General features: G+C 31.2%; 1 protein-coding gene across 1 annotated transcript in view; it reads left to right on the forward strand.

The window, feature by feature from the left end:
* The window catches only part of LOC117124612 (max-like protein X), a 54240-nt gene that overhangs the window by 9564 nt on the left and 25593 nt on the right, over positions 1 to 19083 (forward strand). The window contains exons 2-4 of the mRNA XM_033270908.1: positions 4591 to 4737; positions 14543 to 14592; positions 17882 to 17970. Of these exons, the coding sequence (XP_033126799.1) occupies positions 4591 to 4737; positions 14543 to 14592; positions 17882 to 17970 (286 nt within the window). The remainder of the gene's footprint in view (positions 1 to 4590; positions 4738 to 14542; positions 14593 to 17881; positions 17971 to 19083) is intronic.

Below are 19083 nucleotides of genomic sequence, written 5' to 3' on the forward strand. Positions count from 1 at the left end.
CTAAATCCTGCCAGTATTTTTAGTTTTTTGTAATTGCCAACTTATTGTAAATTTTAGTATCTTTAGCAGTCCTATGTGGAAAATGTTAATTTGCATAAATGATAATACATTATTCATTGTCCAATTGAACCTTAGCAGGAATTAGGTTTAAAGATATGAATATTCATTAATATGCTATTAAATTCTGTTTAAAATAACTACTTGTTTAATGTATATCCAAGAATTTGGTCCTAAATTTATTTAAACAATTATATCAGTTATAGTTGTAGCAAAACAAAATCTGATAGACATATTTGGTTGGTTTTCAAATTCAACTGTGCTTGTTCAGTTTTGATTGAGAAATTTATCTGCCCTTTTTTATTGTGCAATTTGTCATGCGTAGGCTTTTTTCGAAAGGTCCTTGATCCCAGGTCTGTAATCAGAAGATCCCTGTGCTTTATTTTAACGACCCACTGGGCTGAAAAGTAATCCCCAAATCTTAGGTGTATCTGAACCTGCCAAATTAAGTGAAAAATTAAAGATGAGATTTATGATTGACGAAAGGATTCTAATATTCCAAGTTGTATTCTTGTAATTGTTGGAGAGTACAGTATTTGTAAAAAAAAATCTTTTTGTGCTCAATAATTTGTAGGTAAACATTAAATTCTGAAATTATATTTAAACATTATATTTCATAAAAACATAACTAGAAGATGAAGTGTGGACATTATTAATATAATTACATTCTGTCTATGAAATGTTGTATTAACTCATTTTATGTTGTATTTTATTATGTAGTATTTTGCATAATATATAATCGTATAATTATATTTTCAATAAAAATTAAATATGTATATAAGAATAAACTAAATTTTATATAGCTTAGCTCTTTATTAGATATATAATATATAAAGAATATATAAATATGCTTAATATATATTAGAAACTTAAATAGTAATATACAAGGAATTTTTCATTGAAGCGCTATGCTTGATATGATTATAACTGTTGTTGTTTATCTATTTGTATTGTTTTTACAGTACTATGCGTCAAACTTAACTTGAATATTAATTAATATATATTATACTTATTTATAGGATATAGTGCATAATGTATTTGTATGCATTTATTTTTCAAAACAACAATGATGTAGGAAATGATGGCTGGATGTTGAGTAACAGAATCAATAATATTTGTCTACATAGTTTCCTTTCTTTATTTTACTATCAACATTGTAAACACCATAAATTAAGCATACTTAATAATGAAACATAATTTTGAAGCAAATAGTCTACACAGTAAACCTTTCAAATATAGAATTTATTGCTTCTTACAGTATTTTAGCTTAGCAAAAACATTCTTAAATAAAGTATTTCTTGGTATCCTAACTAATAAAACAAATTGTAGTTTGTATACTTGAAAATAATAGTACTCTAATTATAATCCTAACAAATTATGGTATAATAAAACAAATTATAGTTTATATACTTAAAATAATACTATAATTATTATAATAATATGTTAGACTCACATGTTCAATTCAATAAAACATATAGCGTATTCATTCATTCATTCATAATGGTATATTAATAAAATCACGGAAAAACTAAATTGTGATAATTTTTTATATAAAATCAGTTAAGAATCAACAAAATTTTAGAAGTGGTGAAAAGATAAGTTAAAAAACAGACATTGGAAATAAAATAGTGCACATATCATATAAATACATCAAAAGCAACAAAGATAAAAGAGACCAAATGTCCATAAATGTGCAGTGGATATAACATTTTTATAAATGTTATATAAATACTATTGTCATTATTATTATATTTATTATTATTTTTTAAAATATTATGTATAAAATTATCCTTTATTAGCTTATAACTAAGCAATTTTAATGTAATGTCTGCTTGTATAATATTGAAATTTTTTATATAAAAGTAGTGTAGTTTGGGCATTTCACAGTGGAGCTTGTAGTAGAAAACTTTGTGACTTGATTTGATCATGTTGAAAGTAAGTGACTATGACAGGGGTGCGAACAAACCCCAAGATTTCCAGCACGTGTGTAATTAAGCATAAGGGTGCCCAACCTGTTTTGTCTAAATGCATGTTCTGTAAAACTGTATTTGATCATTTGAAAGCAATGCAGTCAAGGGTAAAAAGTGCCAAAATGTGTTAACAAAACTCTGGTTTATCGGAAAATTCCCTGAAGCCCTTTAGAAGCGTGTCTCGCACCTCAATACCTTTGTAAAATACCTTTTTGAGTATGGTCCCTACAGTCTCTCATTTCCTCTAGCTTTCTTGTTAACCACTTAAGCTGAACAATTGTGATTTGTGCAGTGCCCAACTAAAAATCTAAATAAAAGGTGATTATTGGCTGATGATAATAACTGGTTTGAGTTCAAGACAATCTATATTCATTGGATTTGTCTTACACAAAAGATGGGATTATAATAAGATAAATATCATTGTGATATCATATATCAAGTTATGATTTGTATGCTGGCCAGCTAGGTTGTTTCTGTTCTTTTTTGATATACACTGAATTAGATTATAATCATTTTTACTGTTTTTCTACTTGCGCCAATTATAAACTCGATCGAATACATTTCTTATTTAGTAATCCATTAAGATATGATAAAATAAAAAATAAATAAATAAATTTTTAAAAAAATAAAATGAAAATAAAATTTCCTAAATTCTTTTTACATAAACCCAATAAGCTGAGATAAGTTTTTATAGTAAAATATCAGTGAATCAATTAGAACACTTCTTTTTTAACCTGTGCAAGGGACCCAAGTTGAAAGAAGCCTCTTCTAGGAGATCTGGTTAAATGAAATTTCTTAAAAAACTTCCATTATGCTGCATATAGTGATACTCAACGGCACTGACTTTTGTGAGACAGCTAATAAGGAGGCAGTGAAAACATGCAAAATTATGAATTTGGGGAGATGAAGAATTTGATTTGGAGAATTTTGCTTGCTTACGGGAGGACATCCCGATTTGCGGGAGACTCTTGTGAGTTGTAGGAGACTTGCAACCCCTGCCTGTGTACCATTGACTGATAACTTTTCTGATTCAAGATTCAAGAATATTTTATTGTCAAAAATACTGAATTTCTGTTTGGGTGCAACCATTTCAATACATACAGGTCCCCTTATTTTATCAGACTTTGTCAAATTTCTGGTGAATCTTTTTCCTGTGGTAGGCCTATGCTGATTACTAAAGATGTGTTTCTGTAACTAGTATCCAGAAAACAATTTGACTGTATAAGAAAAATTAGTGTGCACTTGTGTAAGGGTGTCGATCTTTTTGTGATAAACAAAGTCTATAGAGGGCGTTATAGTAAACAATCATTATAATGGTAAATAATTGAGATCTGGAGGCTAATTTTTGTTGATTAGTTGATATTCAGCAAGGTATTTTATTTAGGTGAAAATTGTTTGTAGGCCAAACGTTTGGTTGTGTATATTTCTTTTAGTGTGGAAGGAATAATTATAGAAAACATGTGTTCTTGTATTGGCATTGATCCAAGAAATACCTAGCAAGGCTGGTACAAAAGAGCCCACATCATCATCACACATTTTTTTTCAATCTAATTATTTAACCAGGTATTACTAAACTCAACCACATCAAAAATGTGTATTGTTGTGAATAATTTTCGAAATAACGATCATCAATTCGTAGGTTTATTTAAGTCCACCTCGCAATTGATGGCAGAATTTGGTGGTGATGCTAATAGCTGACCCGGAAAGGCTTCTGAGTTTTCATAAAATTATTACCGGAGTGCCCTAACGGCTGTTGGGAATGGACTAGAGTAGTTTTATGAAACTGGCTTTAGACCACCTTTCAATTTTTCAATAGGCCAGGTACAAAGCTAGTTATAGTATTTGCTTGTATTAGAATGTCATATTGTACTAAGTATAAAACAAGTGGATGCCAAACGGTGCTACTACAGTACTGTAGTAGTAGTAGCTATTAATGCTTTTATACCTCTCAGTCAAAACATCCATCTTGTCTTTACTACTGACAGTTTATACCTCTCAGTCAAAATCCCAGTCTTGTCTCTACCAATACAACAGCAATTCCCAAATAGCATTTATGTTTTATTGTTATTGTTTGAAACATAGCTCAAAACATTCATCTCTAGGAGTTGTCTTAATAATTAAGGTATTGCCAACTTTTCATCATAAGGTCAATAGAAAGCACATTACTTACAGCAGTCTTACTGTCCAATGGACATACGATAGCACAAGATGAAACATCGACTGAATTCGTCATTACTTTACATCCAGTAGCTAAATACTAAATAGCTATCGTATAAACTAGGTAATAACCTTGTTTTCAGGCACATTATTATGCATTTCAGCATTTAATGCAAATCTTATTTTCTATTTAAAAGCAAAAAAAAAGCATAATACATTCCTGTCGGCTTCAAAACATGAACATCAACTGAAGCTCTAAACATGAGTTGAATACATTTAGTTTTTATTTATGGAAAAAAGAAGAGTAAAAGGTCAAAAGATTTCAGTGATCAACTCTTTAAAAACTGCTTGCAGACAAGATTTTGGAAATAATTATGTAATTCGCTCTTTCAATTTTTTTTTATAGTTGATCAAGTTGACCGACGAACTCAGCATAAATTGTCGGAGCAGAAGAGACGGGAAACTATAAAGAACTCGTTTGAAAACCTTAAGAAGGTGGTACCAGATTGTCAAAATTTAGCCGACCAAAACCAACAAAGTGTCCTACTTAAAGGTAAGTTCTACCCTTAATATTTGCTTACATCATTGTCCTAAAATATTAGAATCTTTTTTGGTCTTGCAGTGTATTATCTTGTGAATCATTATAACGTAATCAAACGATAATACTGTAAAAAATATTATCCTAATCTTCCACATCATTATTGTCATCAACAACATAAACATCTGCGTAAAATTAAAGTTATGGTCTTTATCCTGTCGCCTTTAATATAACTACACTGCTTTTCAACTGCATTGTATGTTTTTCATTAACTACTATTAGAAGACAAAACTAATCTCTTTAGTTTTTTTGATTTTGGATAATTATGTCGTCTTTTTATGTCAAATTACGTGGTAACATGTTGTTAAATCCACTTTAATTTTGCGAGTAAAATTCATAATTGTTAACACTGAATAGAGTGTGATTTTGGTGCTAGTTCCTATTTACATAAATTTAATTGTCATACGTCGGATACTATAATCCAAGATATACATCATCAATTAGGATTAAATTGTTCACAAACTTACTAAACATGCTACCATAGATTTAGTTTCACCTTAGTGATGTTACGCTAATAATGATAGGATATTCCTTAATGAGTGATGATATAAAAAGAAAAAAACAAAGAGCTTTTATCCCCCAATGGTTTGTTGTCCAATTGAATTTCCCAGCATTGTAATTAGTGTGCAATTTGCACGTATGGGTTTCATGACCTCCTTCTTCACCGTCTTGGATACCAAAATCGGGGAAAACTGAAAGCAAACTGAACCAGGGTCAGCTTAAGTTCGTGGAAACACTTCGCTGTAAGGAAGGCCCATCTCGGGTTGCTTTAGAATTCCAGCTGGCTCGAGTTTGTAAAGGTATTATTGGACTTGATACTCAGCCAAAATTTCAGCCAAACGGCAGAGTAGTTGGATTGGCAACAGAGAAGTTTGTTTTTTTATTTTTATTTTTTTTGTTTACCATATTGTTTCTTATTAGCAAAGAGGCAGTAGAACTGTGTGTGTAAAACACAGAATAACAGGGATCCCATATATAGCATTATAATAATTATAAAAATAAATAACAAACTTCAATAACATTATTTAGTCCAAACTCACAAACAAAATATTATGACTATTTATACAGTAGATAGAAACCAATGAATGCTTATTTTTGGAAGGTATTTTAATGTTAAACATTAAATTCATGGCAAAATGTATCCCTTCGTTTTGTGCTTTATACATTTGAATGTGTTGGAACCATTTTTCTATGTAACTATGTGATGTTTATGCAATCAGCATTTTAACAGTGGCGGCTCGGCCTCCCGCACTCAAGTAAGCAAGAATCTCCCCGGAAAACAACCGCTCTACCGTAAATTCACAATATTTGCAAGTTATTAATTCTCACAGAAGTCAGTGCCAATTAGTATCAAATAATAAATATTTTAAGGAAGTTTATTTAACCAGATGTCTTCCAACTTGAGACAACTGCAATAATAATAATATTTTGCTTTAGTATAATATTGTATCCATACATTTTTTTTTTTTTATAAGAACCAGTAACATTTTGCCCAGGCTTGGTGTTCTTATTTTTTGCCAATTTCAGGCTCAAAATGTTCTTACTTTGTTTTTAGTTTTACGCACTTAACAAATGTAGAACATTATTATTGTACAGCAGTATCTGTACTGCATTAAAAAGGATATTACATAGTAACACCTACTGCAATAAGGTATAGATAAGTTGTTGGTTGTTCTATTTTTTTTTTTTTTTTTTTTAATAAAAACCTCATTTGACATTTTAACTTAACCTCATTTTGTTCTTGTTTTCTTAATTTTTGGGCTACTTCAACCTCGGTGTTCCTATAAAATGTGTTCTTATAAATAATTAAAAAAAAGGTAGCATATTGGTACTCAGGCCAACCCATATTCTAGTAAATTTTGCAATCCACTTGAGATCTTTGGAGAGGTATTTCCTTTCAGTTCAGTGCTATTCACACTGGATATTGCTCTGCAGTGTGAACTCAACAACTATTACTGCCCCCTAGAGTTTACATGAACTTGAAACTGCCAAATTTCTCTGTTTATTCTACCACATTCCTGATGAATAGCCAAGGATAAAAAATTTACACTAATAATTGTGTCTTTAATCAGAAAATCTGCAAATAATTAATTAAGTCTTCATCATCAATGGCCAGTTTACCCTAGAGTAACACGTATCTGGCGCTGTGTGAGTATTGTAGCTGTGATTTTAGCCTGAGGTTTTATGACTTTTCGATGCATCAGCTGTCCATTATTACCCTGAAGAATGCTAGTAGAGCTATGATTGGATAGCTGTAATGCTGTCATATTATTAGTAGAGGGCTCAAAGCATATTCAATTTGATTCCCACAGAAATTTTGAAATCATTTTACAATATAATGATAAGGAATATTACTGTAATGAGAAATATATAAAGCACTGTCAAAATATAAATAGAAACATGCGTTATAGGGGTTAAGCTTTGGGCTTGTAAAAAATAAGTAGTGGCTTGTATCAGAATATATCCAATAGTGTGTCCTAGGGCAAGGCACTTTATTAACATCGTCTCTTTTTATCCAGGAGTATAAGTATAGTACCTGGTAGATTTTTAATATCAAATGTGATGACTGCATATGAGAGCTCGGCTAAGTATGTGTATCATAAGTCTTTGATCCAGTGGGCGGTGTTATAATGTGACAAACACAGAGGCATGTGATGTTTGTGCAATGGTTAGATCAAAAACCTATATTTCTAAGGGTGAAATTTAGTATAAAATGAGAATCATAACCAGTTTTTGCCAGTAGTCTGAGTAAACTCAAATGATGATGAATGTTCAATTCCTTAATTTGTACATATATTAAAATAATTTTATAAATAATTTGTATAGTAATAATAATGTGAATCTTAATTGAAATAACTAATAATTTTATAAATAATGTATTTTTAACGTTTTCGCAATTCAGTTCTGTGAACTGCCAGAAATGTTTTTTTTTAATGTATTTTGACTTTGTTTACGAATAAAAGATACCTTGATATATGATGGCAATTATTTTTATTATTATTCTTATTGAATGTTATTATTTGTATGGTTGTTATTTAGTATTATTTTCATATTCATATACAGTAGGCACAGATCTAGATTATATTAATTCATGGTTAATGTTAATAGCAATTACAGTGTAATTTATATGACAGCATCCTATCATAGGCCAGTACGCTACGGGTTCCATATTATTGGTGAATCAGTTCTCAAAATATATTTAATTTAATTTAATTCAGATAAATATGCTAAAGATTAAAAGTTATGCATTATACCACGCAAATTACGTGAGTCTATGTGCAAAAACAAGTGCCAAATTTTCAAATAATGGTGTTAAAGATGGCAATTAAGCAAGTCCATTCTCTCATAAGCCCTTTCAGACAGAGCTGCAAAACCGCAATATTGCGGTAAGCACGCCGGCCTGACTTTCTGTCTGATAGGGTTGATACGCCAGTAAGCTGGCTTACTTTAGACCCCCTTGCACCCTAGTAATATTTCTGCAATATTGCGGTAACGGTTACTGGCTTGCTCTGTCTGAAAGGGTCTACTCGATATTGCGCAATCAAGCCAGCGTGTGCATTTATGCATAAACACACAAGGTTAAAGTCAAAAACAATTGCGTGGTGGTATTTAAACCACCAATATTACGCCATTCTATCGGACCCTGCCAGACAGAAAAGCATAAGATTACCGCAATATTGCAGTAACAAAAGCACTTTGTGAAAGGGTATAGACTGATTATTATGCAGGCATGGTTACCGCAATATTGCAGCAAAGTCTATCTGAACATGAATGTATACCTCCATGATCTAAAAGGGGCTATAGACACACTTTTGGTTCCTAAATCAGCACTGTGATAAATTAAGCCAAATTGTCACATAGAAGTGATCACACTAAAGGACAAGTCATTCTATCAGGCAGATGGGTTAGATGTGTTCAATCAGCACTGTAATAAATAAACCAAATTTCACTTCATAGAGACAACAAAATCTAAGCAAAATCATTCTGTCATAGACAAATATTTTGATGTTATAGATGTGTTTCATCAGCACTGTAATAAATTAAACCAAATTGTCACATAATAGAGATGACAATAATATAATATAGGCAAAAACATACTCTCATTTTGATGAATTAGAATTCTTCCTAAACCAACACTGTAATTAATTGAATCGAAATATTAGCTAAGTCAAATATTTTGGTGGGTTTATGTGTTTAATCAGCATTATGATAAAGTCAACCAAATTGTCGTATAATGGAGGTGACAATAATTTAAAGGTAAAATCATCAGAACTGTGACAACATTAACCCAAATCGTCACACAATTGTGACATAGTTGGTGAATTAGATTAGATAGTTCCCTAAATCAAGTCATCACATACTGTAGTGATATACAATCCAACTAAGTTAAACTAGACATTCTGTCAGGGTGTTGATGGTTTAGACACGGTCCCTAAATCATTAGAAAGATTAAATCAGAATAGTATAATGATGATCAGATAATCGTGAGTTGTGGCATATGTGATATTTCATTCATAATCAGATTTCATGACCCATTAACTAAAATAGCATCCAACATCAAACTATTTCTTTTTATTATCAACTTGCGAAAGTGAACTTGAAAACTATGTCCGGGAGAGGGCGCAAACTAAATCTTTAGATATCGATCAATAATTTTAATTACCGTAGCTCATGAGCGATCTTGTTGACATATAACTTACACGGTAATTCTGATTCAATTCTGATTTGAATTTTAGCCTTTGGAATTACAGCTTTCTAAGAACCATAAATATAGTTGCATGCAATTTATTTAATTTAATGTTTACATCTTTTGATATTTAAAAAAAAGGGACAGGCAAGTCTATCACTGCAAGGTTTGAAATTGGTCATGAACAAAATGATATAAAATTGTTCATGTTGAAACTTTAATTATGACTACAAAAAGAAAAGTACTTTTATCATAAGCATTGCAAGTAATATTTGAAAGTTAAGGCATGACATATAGGTGAGGTGCCTATCTTCTGATTCCAAATCCTGGGATTAATCTTTGTATAGATTTAGATGTTTTTTCCTTCACAATCAAACCAACCTTACTTCTTATTGTGATACTTGATTATTAATTGAGGTGGGACTCAAACCCACAGCCTCCAGATAACTAACTTGGTATCTTAACCACTAGACCACCAAGCTTGAGCTTAGTGACTAGCCTAGTGTCGAATCAGACCTCCAAGTAAGTACAGTTGAAAAAATGTATGTTTGCATAATAGGGTAATGTTAAATGACTCAGGATATTGTATTTTCACCAAGCGTATAATTAAGAATGCTATCTTTTGAGAAAGAAATTGTATGTGTCTGTGGCCTTTTCTTCCACATTCACTTTTCACTTATATCTTGCCTTTATTAGTTAGGCCATGTAAAATAAAATAATTGGTTAGCATCCCCTCCCTACCATCATAAAGGCCACCGACCCAATTTAAAAAAAATTTTTTTTTTTACACAATACACTCACAAACTCAATTTAATATAGGTTTGTTTACCACCCGTCCACACACTAGCCAGTCCACTTGCAGTTCTATGCTCTACTGTTATTCTATAGGCCTATACTGTAGCCACCTATGGTATCCATGATGCCTGTTGTGTTGATGAGTGAATTGTGCATGATAATACATAAGAGATAATTGCATTATGACGCCGTTATTCATAGGTAAAGTTTCTGCTTGCTATAGATGCTTGTATGTAATTTTGGTCTCTGTTGTTTTATTCTTCTTTTTTTGCTGTTTTTTTTTTGCGAAACTCTTTTTTCATGTTCGATGCAAAAAAAAAAAAAAAAAAAAGCCTCCCTCCCTACCATGAAAATTGATAACATAAGGATGCTAACCAATTGTTTTATTTTACATGGCCTTATGTTACTCTGTATATTTCTGTTTTTTTTTTTTATTGGCCCAACAAATGATAACAGTAATAACATAATACAAATATATATTTGACTATTCATAGTTTTGTGATAATTAATAAAAAGCAATATACAGACATCATTATTGAAACTTTTTTATCTTTTGCCTATTTCTTATTTATAGAACGATTATTAAAGCTTTACTTCAATTTGTTGACCAATTTTCCAATTACGTTTAATAGAATATTAAGATTTAGCATTGATATGTTGAGCTAATTTGTTAACGAAAAGTCACTGAGTCATCAATACATCTTGGATGTTGTTGAATCCGCAAGGAAGCTGCACAACTATACTTACTTGTTTCATCATTGGCTTTTATATTTCATTTTCAGACAGATTTTTTTTCTTTTAATTACCTGAAATTGAATTGCTAGATTCTAAGAACCATAGATCCATTTGCTTGTTGCTAGCTTACTGACCTGGAAGCTAATGGCATACACATTTTAGCGGATGCCTCACAACTTCAGAATGATTGTATTTTTGTTGCGTACACTCTAAAATTTAGTGGACCACACACAAATAGTGAAGTTACTTCACGGTATATCAACCAAATATGTTTTGAGAAAACCATCATTAAGTCAGTTACTAAATATAATTATTGTGTTCGTTTTTTTTTTTTTAATTATTTAATTAAACTTTTCAGTTAGATTGATTGATTGGTATTTGGCAGAATTTTCCTTCAGTAACCCATATTTCATGAGCTACAAAAATCTTGAAGTGGTCAAGGTGCCAATTTCTTCACCGTTTTGGCTGCCAGCATAAAATCCAGAATTCTGACAAATGTATGATTTTGCCACAGCTGGTTGTATGTTACCCAAATGCATGTAATCAACATGTTTATTGTCTCGACTTTTTTAGCATCCTATTTTTTCTTTCACTACTCACAGAGTCACTGTACTGTCATATATCTATCCCTATACCGTGAACATAATGTCCATGTCTTTACTAAGCTTAAAATGCAGGATACCCATTTAGGCCTACTTATGAGGATGTTGACATTTTGGCAGGATTATCTTGATGTTTTTTCTTTATGAAGTATAGAGAGAAAAAAAGGAAGTGTCCCTAAAAAGAGGTTGAAACAAATTTTCTTTTTTATTTGTACTATACAAACCATAATATGACCTTCTTTTACCTCTGTATTACACTCTATTTGCAGGTTCTACTTCGGTGTAAAGCTACAAGAAAATAGGGGTTTATGGAGCAACAAAAGGGGACTTAACACCCCTTGATAAACCACTGAGACTAAAGCTCTCATCCAATAAGTTGCAGCATTGAAAGCTTGTAATGCCTGCCTGTAAGACACGACTTTTGCCTGTCAAGGGTAAAAGTTTAATGACCTTTCAGTCACTGCTAGACTTATTCATCCCATAACTTAGAGCAGTAATTCTCAATTACCTGAAGAATTAGGCTTAAATATTGAAGACGAATCTCACATTAAGCTCCCCTCAATCCATAGCAAATACGCATACATGACTCAAAGGAAACCCATGTAAAATGATTTTCCTATACACTGCACAGAGTCCACTGATAACCACATGCTGTGCGCTCTCTTTATTGGTCAGTGAATAAAATGAGGATACTATTAATCAGAGGATGTTTCATTCCATCAGGCATAGAAGGATGGATGTGGCCTTTGTGGGCCTGAAATTAATTATGCTGTTAACTTCTTGTTCATACCAGTGACATAATCCACCACGCTTTCCTAGTTCCTGTCCAATTCTGCAAGTTATTTTTCCTGTTTTGTTTGTGTCAATAAATTTAAAGAAACAAAAGTGTTAAATATGAATTTGATTTCAGTTTAATAAAGTAAGCCCTATTATGCAAAGTAACATGGCCTGGCCTGGCCTAGTTGTTTGTAACCCAAATCTTCATCAAATTCAAGAAACCCTTGCTAGCTAACAGTTCTTCTTGTGCTTTACTCTACAAAAACTAGCCATTTTAGGCATGTCCATAATAAATTGTTATGTTTAGTCATCGATTATGTTGCATTTCTTTATTGAATAAAGGTTTTTTTTAAGATAACATGGTTATTTACGGTAGAGTAGTTTAGCTGAAATCATGACATGTATTTTTACGAACAATTTTTTGCAAATATATCTGGGTAGCACCATGATTTTTTTATCTGAAGAAAAAAGAAACATGAACAAATATTTTCTGATTGGAATTAATGTTGGCGATGCAGTTGGTCCAATGTTGATTGTTTCAATTTAACTTGATGTATTTTTTTGAAATAGAAAAGATACAGAGCCTACTTACGAACTACAGTCAGAAGACAAATTTGCGTGTGTGCAGTAAAGTAGAACACTCACTCGAGGGCCCATCATTTAGCTAAACAGCGTAATGATGGAGGATGCATAGATTTAAAATGCACTGTTTAGACGCCATCAACGTGATAATCATTATGAGCTGTAGACAAATAAGTCTTCATTCTTCGATTATTAAGACTGATGAACGAATATTTGGTCAAACTTTTCAGTGTAATCAAAGAAATAATATACTCTTTTTCCTGAAAATTATTGGAGATTGAGAGAATTCTGGTCAGAATGTTTATATCATTTGGAAAATTTTATGGATATTTGGCTGTGAGGAATTTTAATTCTAGACAGAAGTCTTAGCTTAAGTTGTTGCATGTATTTGGAAACACTACTTATGTTCCTGTTTCTAACCTATCAGAAGTGTAATTTTACATTTGTTATCATTATTATTCCTATGTTCCTAAATCATTTTCACTTTCATAGCTTTAACAATTTTCCTGTCTAGAAGAAGTTTAGATGGGAAAAAAAGAAATTGGGTTTGCCTAAGATGATTTTTTTGTTTTTCAATGCAAAAATAATTCTTCAAAAATTATCTATTATTACACAAACCAGGTGAATTTATTCCAATACTGGTAATGTTTCAATTTTTTAACATATACTTTCTAGACCAACATATTTAATCAAAAAAGAAATTTTTGCATGCAGAGTGACATAATTAGAGAAGATTAAAGTATAAACACTACAGACATCATAGAATATTAATAAACAGTCTGATTATTAATAGTAAATAAACAAACACATAGAATGTCATATATCGGAAACACATAATGTTTGATAGCAGACTCAAAACATTAAATTGATGTGATTCAATGTGATACACATCCACTTTGTCTGATGTGACATTCAGCTTGATGTGTTTCTTGAAACGTTGCGTCAGACATGTGACCATATATGTTACTTGACACGCAAAAGTCCTGTTCTTCCGAACACGATCTCTGAACTGGAAAACTTGTTAAAACGGTTGTAACGTCATCAGTTGTCCCTATTGGTTTAGTCTCCAATAGTAGGAGGTACCATTTTCTAACTTGTCAAATATTGGACTTAAGGTGCCGTGCTTTATCCCACAATGGCTAAAATTATAGAAACTGGGTCAATTATAACTGACTGGTTCAATTAGGGTGATGCCAATGGTGTTATTTCAATGTTCTTTCATTTTTACTGACTCTATTTATAAATGTTCATATTTGTTATATAAAATAAAAATATGTTTTCAATTATACATAATTTCAATCATACTGATTTTTTTTTATCTAATCCAAAATAGAAAAGCTTTTTTTATGTTGTTGTTATTATGCTTCTTATCATTTGTGTTATGTCATCAAATAGAACTAAGGCTATAATTCTTTGTGAATAAATATATCTTTGAAAAAAATTAGTACATTTAAATTTGCACTTGTGCTGTTTCAAATATCTTTTTTTTTTGGGATTTTATTTAATAATGTGTTCCTTTTTAATAGAATTTTTATATTTTCACAATTTAAATCAATGCTCTATTTTTGTTTTTCTCTTGCAGCTCAGACTTACATTGTTGATATGATAGACAAACAACATCGCCAGAAATTGGTGAGTACCTCACACACACATCACTAGTTTGAGGGCAGTATTGTCATATGTGGTGGGTGGGGAGATAAGCTGAAAAATGATTTGTTATTTTCTTTTTCAATATTGAAATCAAAGACCAAAGCATTCATTTTTTTTAGGTTCTACTGCTCATTTTTTTTTTAATTCTTGAGCTTTAAATTTCTTAAAATAAATTGAATGTAGGCATTATTTGTCCTTTTTAAAGCAATATCCAGATTCCTTTCATGTCAACTTATTACCAACACATCACCTTCAGACTTTAATACATTAAATAGTGCCTCAGTCTGGACACCAGATAGATAAGGCATCTCCAGGGTCTTTAGAATTCTGGTTTTAGAAAGTCCCTTCCCCTCCTGGGGACCTCTCCTGCTATCTGCACTACTCCTGGACAGCTGGCCAAGGCGATGATATCTGAGTGAATACATCTATCTGTCTATCCCCTACTGGATACAGTTAACCAGATGGCTTCTTAGGTGACCTAGCAGTCATTATTAGTACCAAGTGACTTCTTAAACAGACTTTCTTGGACCAATCTCCATGGGGCTGAAACCCTGTCAACAGTAAAATAGAAATCTAAACGCTTGTACTTGTTCAAGAGCATGATTTTTCGTGTCATTTGAGTTCCCTTATGTAAACTTAGTTGTAACAAATATTGTAACCGTTTAACAAGTCTACCAAATTTGAAGTATTTACTCTCTCATCATTAGTCTTAAAAATCAAGTAATTTATTTTCCTTGTCCATGACTCATACTTTTCCTGATCCATTTTTAAGAAACAACCCATTTTTTAAAATTTACTGATATGAAAATATAAATACTTTGATGTGGAACAAAGTAATGTTTTAGGACTTTCACATGAGTGCAAAGATAGGCCTACATACACATAAATTGCCAGTAGAAAATCGTTGATATTGTAATTTGGTAAATTGGCGCTTTTTTCCTTAGGCACTTTAGCATTTTACATGCGTTCGCACTGGGGTATAGAGATCATCTTGTTGCCCTGAGTTGTTCCATATTTCTACATAGTAGATTGCAAACACTTATTTCAAATTTTGTCCTAATTTTTCTAATAGATTTTCCTAGAGTAAACTCTCAACCTTTGGGCATCTAAGGGAATCTACTTGCAACTTATATACTTCAATGCTTTCCTCGTGTCAATTTTGTATTCCTATCTTTATTAAGTGAAGCCAAATCTATTTAATCAGGACATCAGCACATCATCATACCCCCACAATAGGTAAGGGGAAGGTCCTTCATCTCCCTAGGACCATAAGATCTTGATTGCCAATTGCACCCCTTGGCAAAAAAAAATTCTGGATCTGCACCCAATTGGTCTAGTTGTAGAAACGATTAAACATAAGTTGGAAAGTGTATATGGTCTTATTGTGATTATCTTAATATGATATTAATAATTTTAGTTACTCGAAAATAATTATTAATTATTATAATTTTAGTTATGGATTTACTTAAAAGCAGCAACTTAATTCTGACTTTATTATTAGTGCCCTATACAACAAAATTTCACTTCATATGCTCTTAAAATCTGAATGGTTTTTACAGCATAATACTCGTTCCCTCTATGCAACTACTTTATATCTTTATTTTTTTTTAGTTTCATGATTTATTATATAAGCCTATTACATTTATAAAATTTCCACAAAAATTTAAAATATTTTAGTAAAATATATGTAAAATTAATTTGTAAGAAACAATTTGTAGGAATCAAGATGGTTTTAGTTTTCACAAACAAAAAAAACTAGTTACTATCTCTTAAGTAGGTCAAAAAACACTGAAAGTCAACCAAACAGTTTTTTTGCCAGGCAACTTGTTAAAGACATAATGCTGATAGGTATAAACATAGTTGCTAGGCAACAGACAGGCATTCGCTTTATAAAAATAACCAAAAAATGAGCTTAGTTGCTTGCCTGCTTGCTTACTAAGCCTAATGAAAGAAAATTATTAGCAAATTGTTACAATCTGTATTTTCGTCAGCGAAAGTTAACTAAATATATTGCCCGCACCGGTTCTGTGTGATTATGTTAATTTATTTGTAAAATGTGAAGGTCTAAATGCAAAACAGCTGAGTATAGCAAAGAGAAGGAAATTGGATAATAGTAAACTTCAGTAAAGTCAAAGAAAAGAGGAAAATAATATAAAGCCTCCCTGATTTATGAACAGGACATTCTCAATCAGGTTCTTCTATGAGTGGGTAGAGGTGTTTACCTGTAGGGAGAAAGGTTTGCTTTCGGTAATATCATTATCAATACCAAACAGAATCTAATTCCTCTGTCTAAAAAGGTTATGTCCGTGCCTTTGTGATTTTCATAGCATAATTTTAAACAACACGATACACAGGAATTGTGTTGCGGACGTTCAGCTAGCTAATTGTATGCTTTGCGTCAATGTTAGCAGTAAGAGTTTAGGGTTAATTTATGCTAGTGTAGTGCTGGTTGTCAGAGAAGGCTCTTTTTAATGTGTTTCATTACAAAAAATTGCTTATTTGCATGTGTTAAATAATTATAATAATGTAATCGTAATAAAGATTCAACATGGTATATGATTAATTATTATTTATTTTTTATTTAATTCAAATAAGTATATTATATTTTTAAATATTTTATTGTTTGTTTTAATATGTAATAGACCTTAATAAGTAATCAACATTAATTCTAACATATGATTATATTGATTTAATTTTATGTTATTCAATATATTTTATTGTTTTTTATATTTTTACTGAACAATACAGTATAAAATAATTTAATAACATATCCTAAACAACAGCATACAGATAATGAATTTTATGGTAATGGTAATGGCTGGAGACATATAGTGCATTATGCATGCATGCATGGTCTCTATGTGCTGAACAGAAAACAAAAATAACCAAAGACAGAGGAACTAACACTATTACACTGTTCACTTGCAGTTTGAAACCATTGACAAGCAATGTCACATTTTTAGTACTATTTAGATTTGTTTAATTTACACCTTTTAGCCTGCAGGCCACTGTGTGCTAAAAAAACAAATAATAATCCTATTTATCTAATTGCATTTCTCCTATTGTTGAGATAATTTTATAATTTTTTAAAAAGTTATGATGATTTAACAATTATGGTAGAATTTATAATCATTTGTGTCATTTATGTGATGTCAACAATGAACAACTTCTGAAAATAGTGTATTTCATGTGAATTTCAGATAGCGTATTTCATGTGAATTTCAGATAAAAAAACAAATTCATAAATATATAAACTACTTTTATTTTTCAGCGGGCTGATAATTTTGAGTGTTTGAAGTCAAGAAATAGACAGTTGGAACAGAACATCACCAGAATTCAACAGGAATATGAGATACTTAGGTAGGTTTATGTTTCATAACAATAATAATAATATTTATTTGGAAAACCCTTTTTTTAACAGTGGAACACATCACATCAATGCATCCACAGGAGATATAAAAAATCAAAATAATTTAAATCAATGAAATCTCAATAGCACAAAAAAGACAGTATGATCAGGAACAATTGAGAACAATCTGCCTGTTTAAACTTAATACAGATTTAATTCTCATTTCTAAACAATTTTCTATAACATATGTACTGTATTGATGTTACTTTAGCTTGGAGCAAAAGCCAGAATTTCCATTGGCTTTTGATAATACACAAAGTAGTGCATTCCTAGTGTTAATGTGCTTATACCTGTAATTGTGGTAGACATACTTGACAGTTCACTGTACATCACAGCCAATAGTGAAGAGAAATTTTGCAGGATGTTGCCATTTTCAGAAGAATGAATTAAGACTAAATTGATGAATATGGGATGGCTTTTTTAACAATATTTTAATTTAGAAGAGAAGTAATACGTAAAATCAAAGTCTACATGAGATAGCTTCTTTAAAGTCAGGCTCCGGAGGAAAAAAAAATTTTGATATGTTGTAGAACTGATTTTTCTAAGACAGAAAAAAGTTGTTTGACGAAAAACTGGGGAACGGTGAGTGAGATACAGATTTTTTAATATTTAAAAACTGGGGGAAAAGGGGGTATAACTGCCCATTTTTACACCTTATTCCCCAGTTTTTAAATATTAAAAAATCTGTATCTCATTCCCCGTTCCCCAGTTTTTCGTCAAACAACTTTTTTCTGTCTTAGAAAAATCAGTTCTACAACATATAAAAAAATTTTTTTCCTCCGGAGCCTGACTTTAAGGATGTTTAGAAGAAGAGACCTACCTTTGAATCAGAATGTGTAATATATGGATTAGTTTCTTGAGGGATATTTAGAAGAAATACCTACTTTTTGAATCAGAGTATTTATAATTAATTTACAGGCAACGATAATACATAGAGAGGTAGTGATAGATCGATGTACTGTACTCCTGAATTGATTGATTGGTTGATTAAAGACACCACTGATGCATTTATTTTGTTGGTTCAGGATTGTTTAATATTGTTAACAATTTACAGGTTTATCAAT

Source organism: Anneissia japonica, unplaced genomic scaffold, assembly GCF_011630105.1.
Source record: "Anneissia japonica isolate Jap-2015-1 unplaced genomic scaffold, ASM1163010v1 scaffold287833_len2544123_cov190, whole genome shotgun sequence".
NCBI lineage: Eukaryota > Metazoa > Echinodermata > Crinoidea > Comatulida > Comatulidae > Anneissia > Anneissia japonica.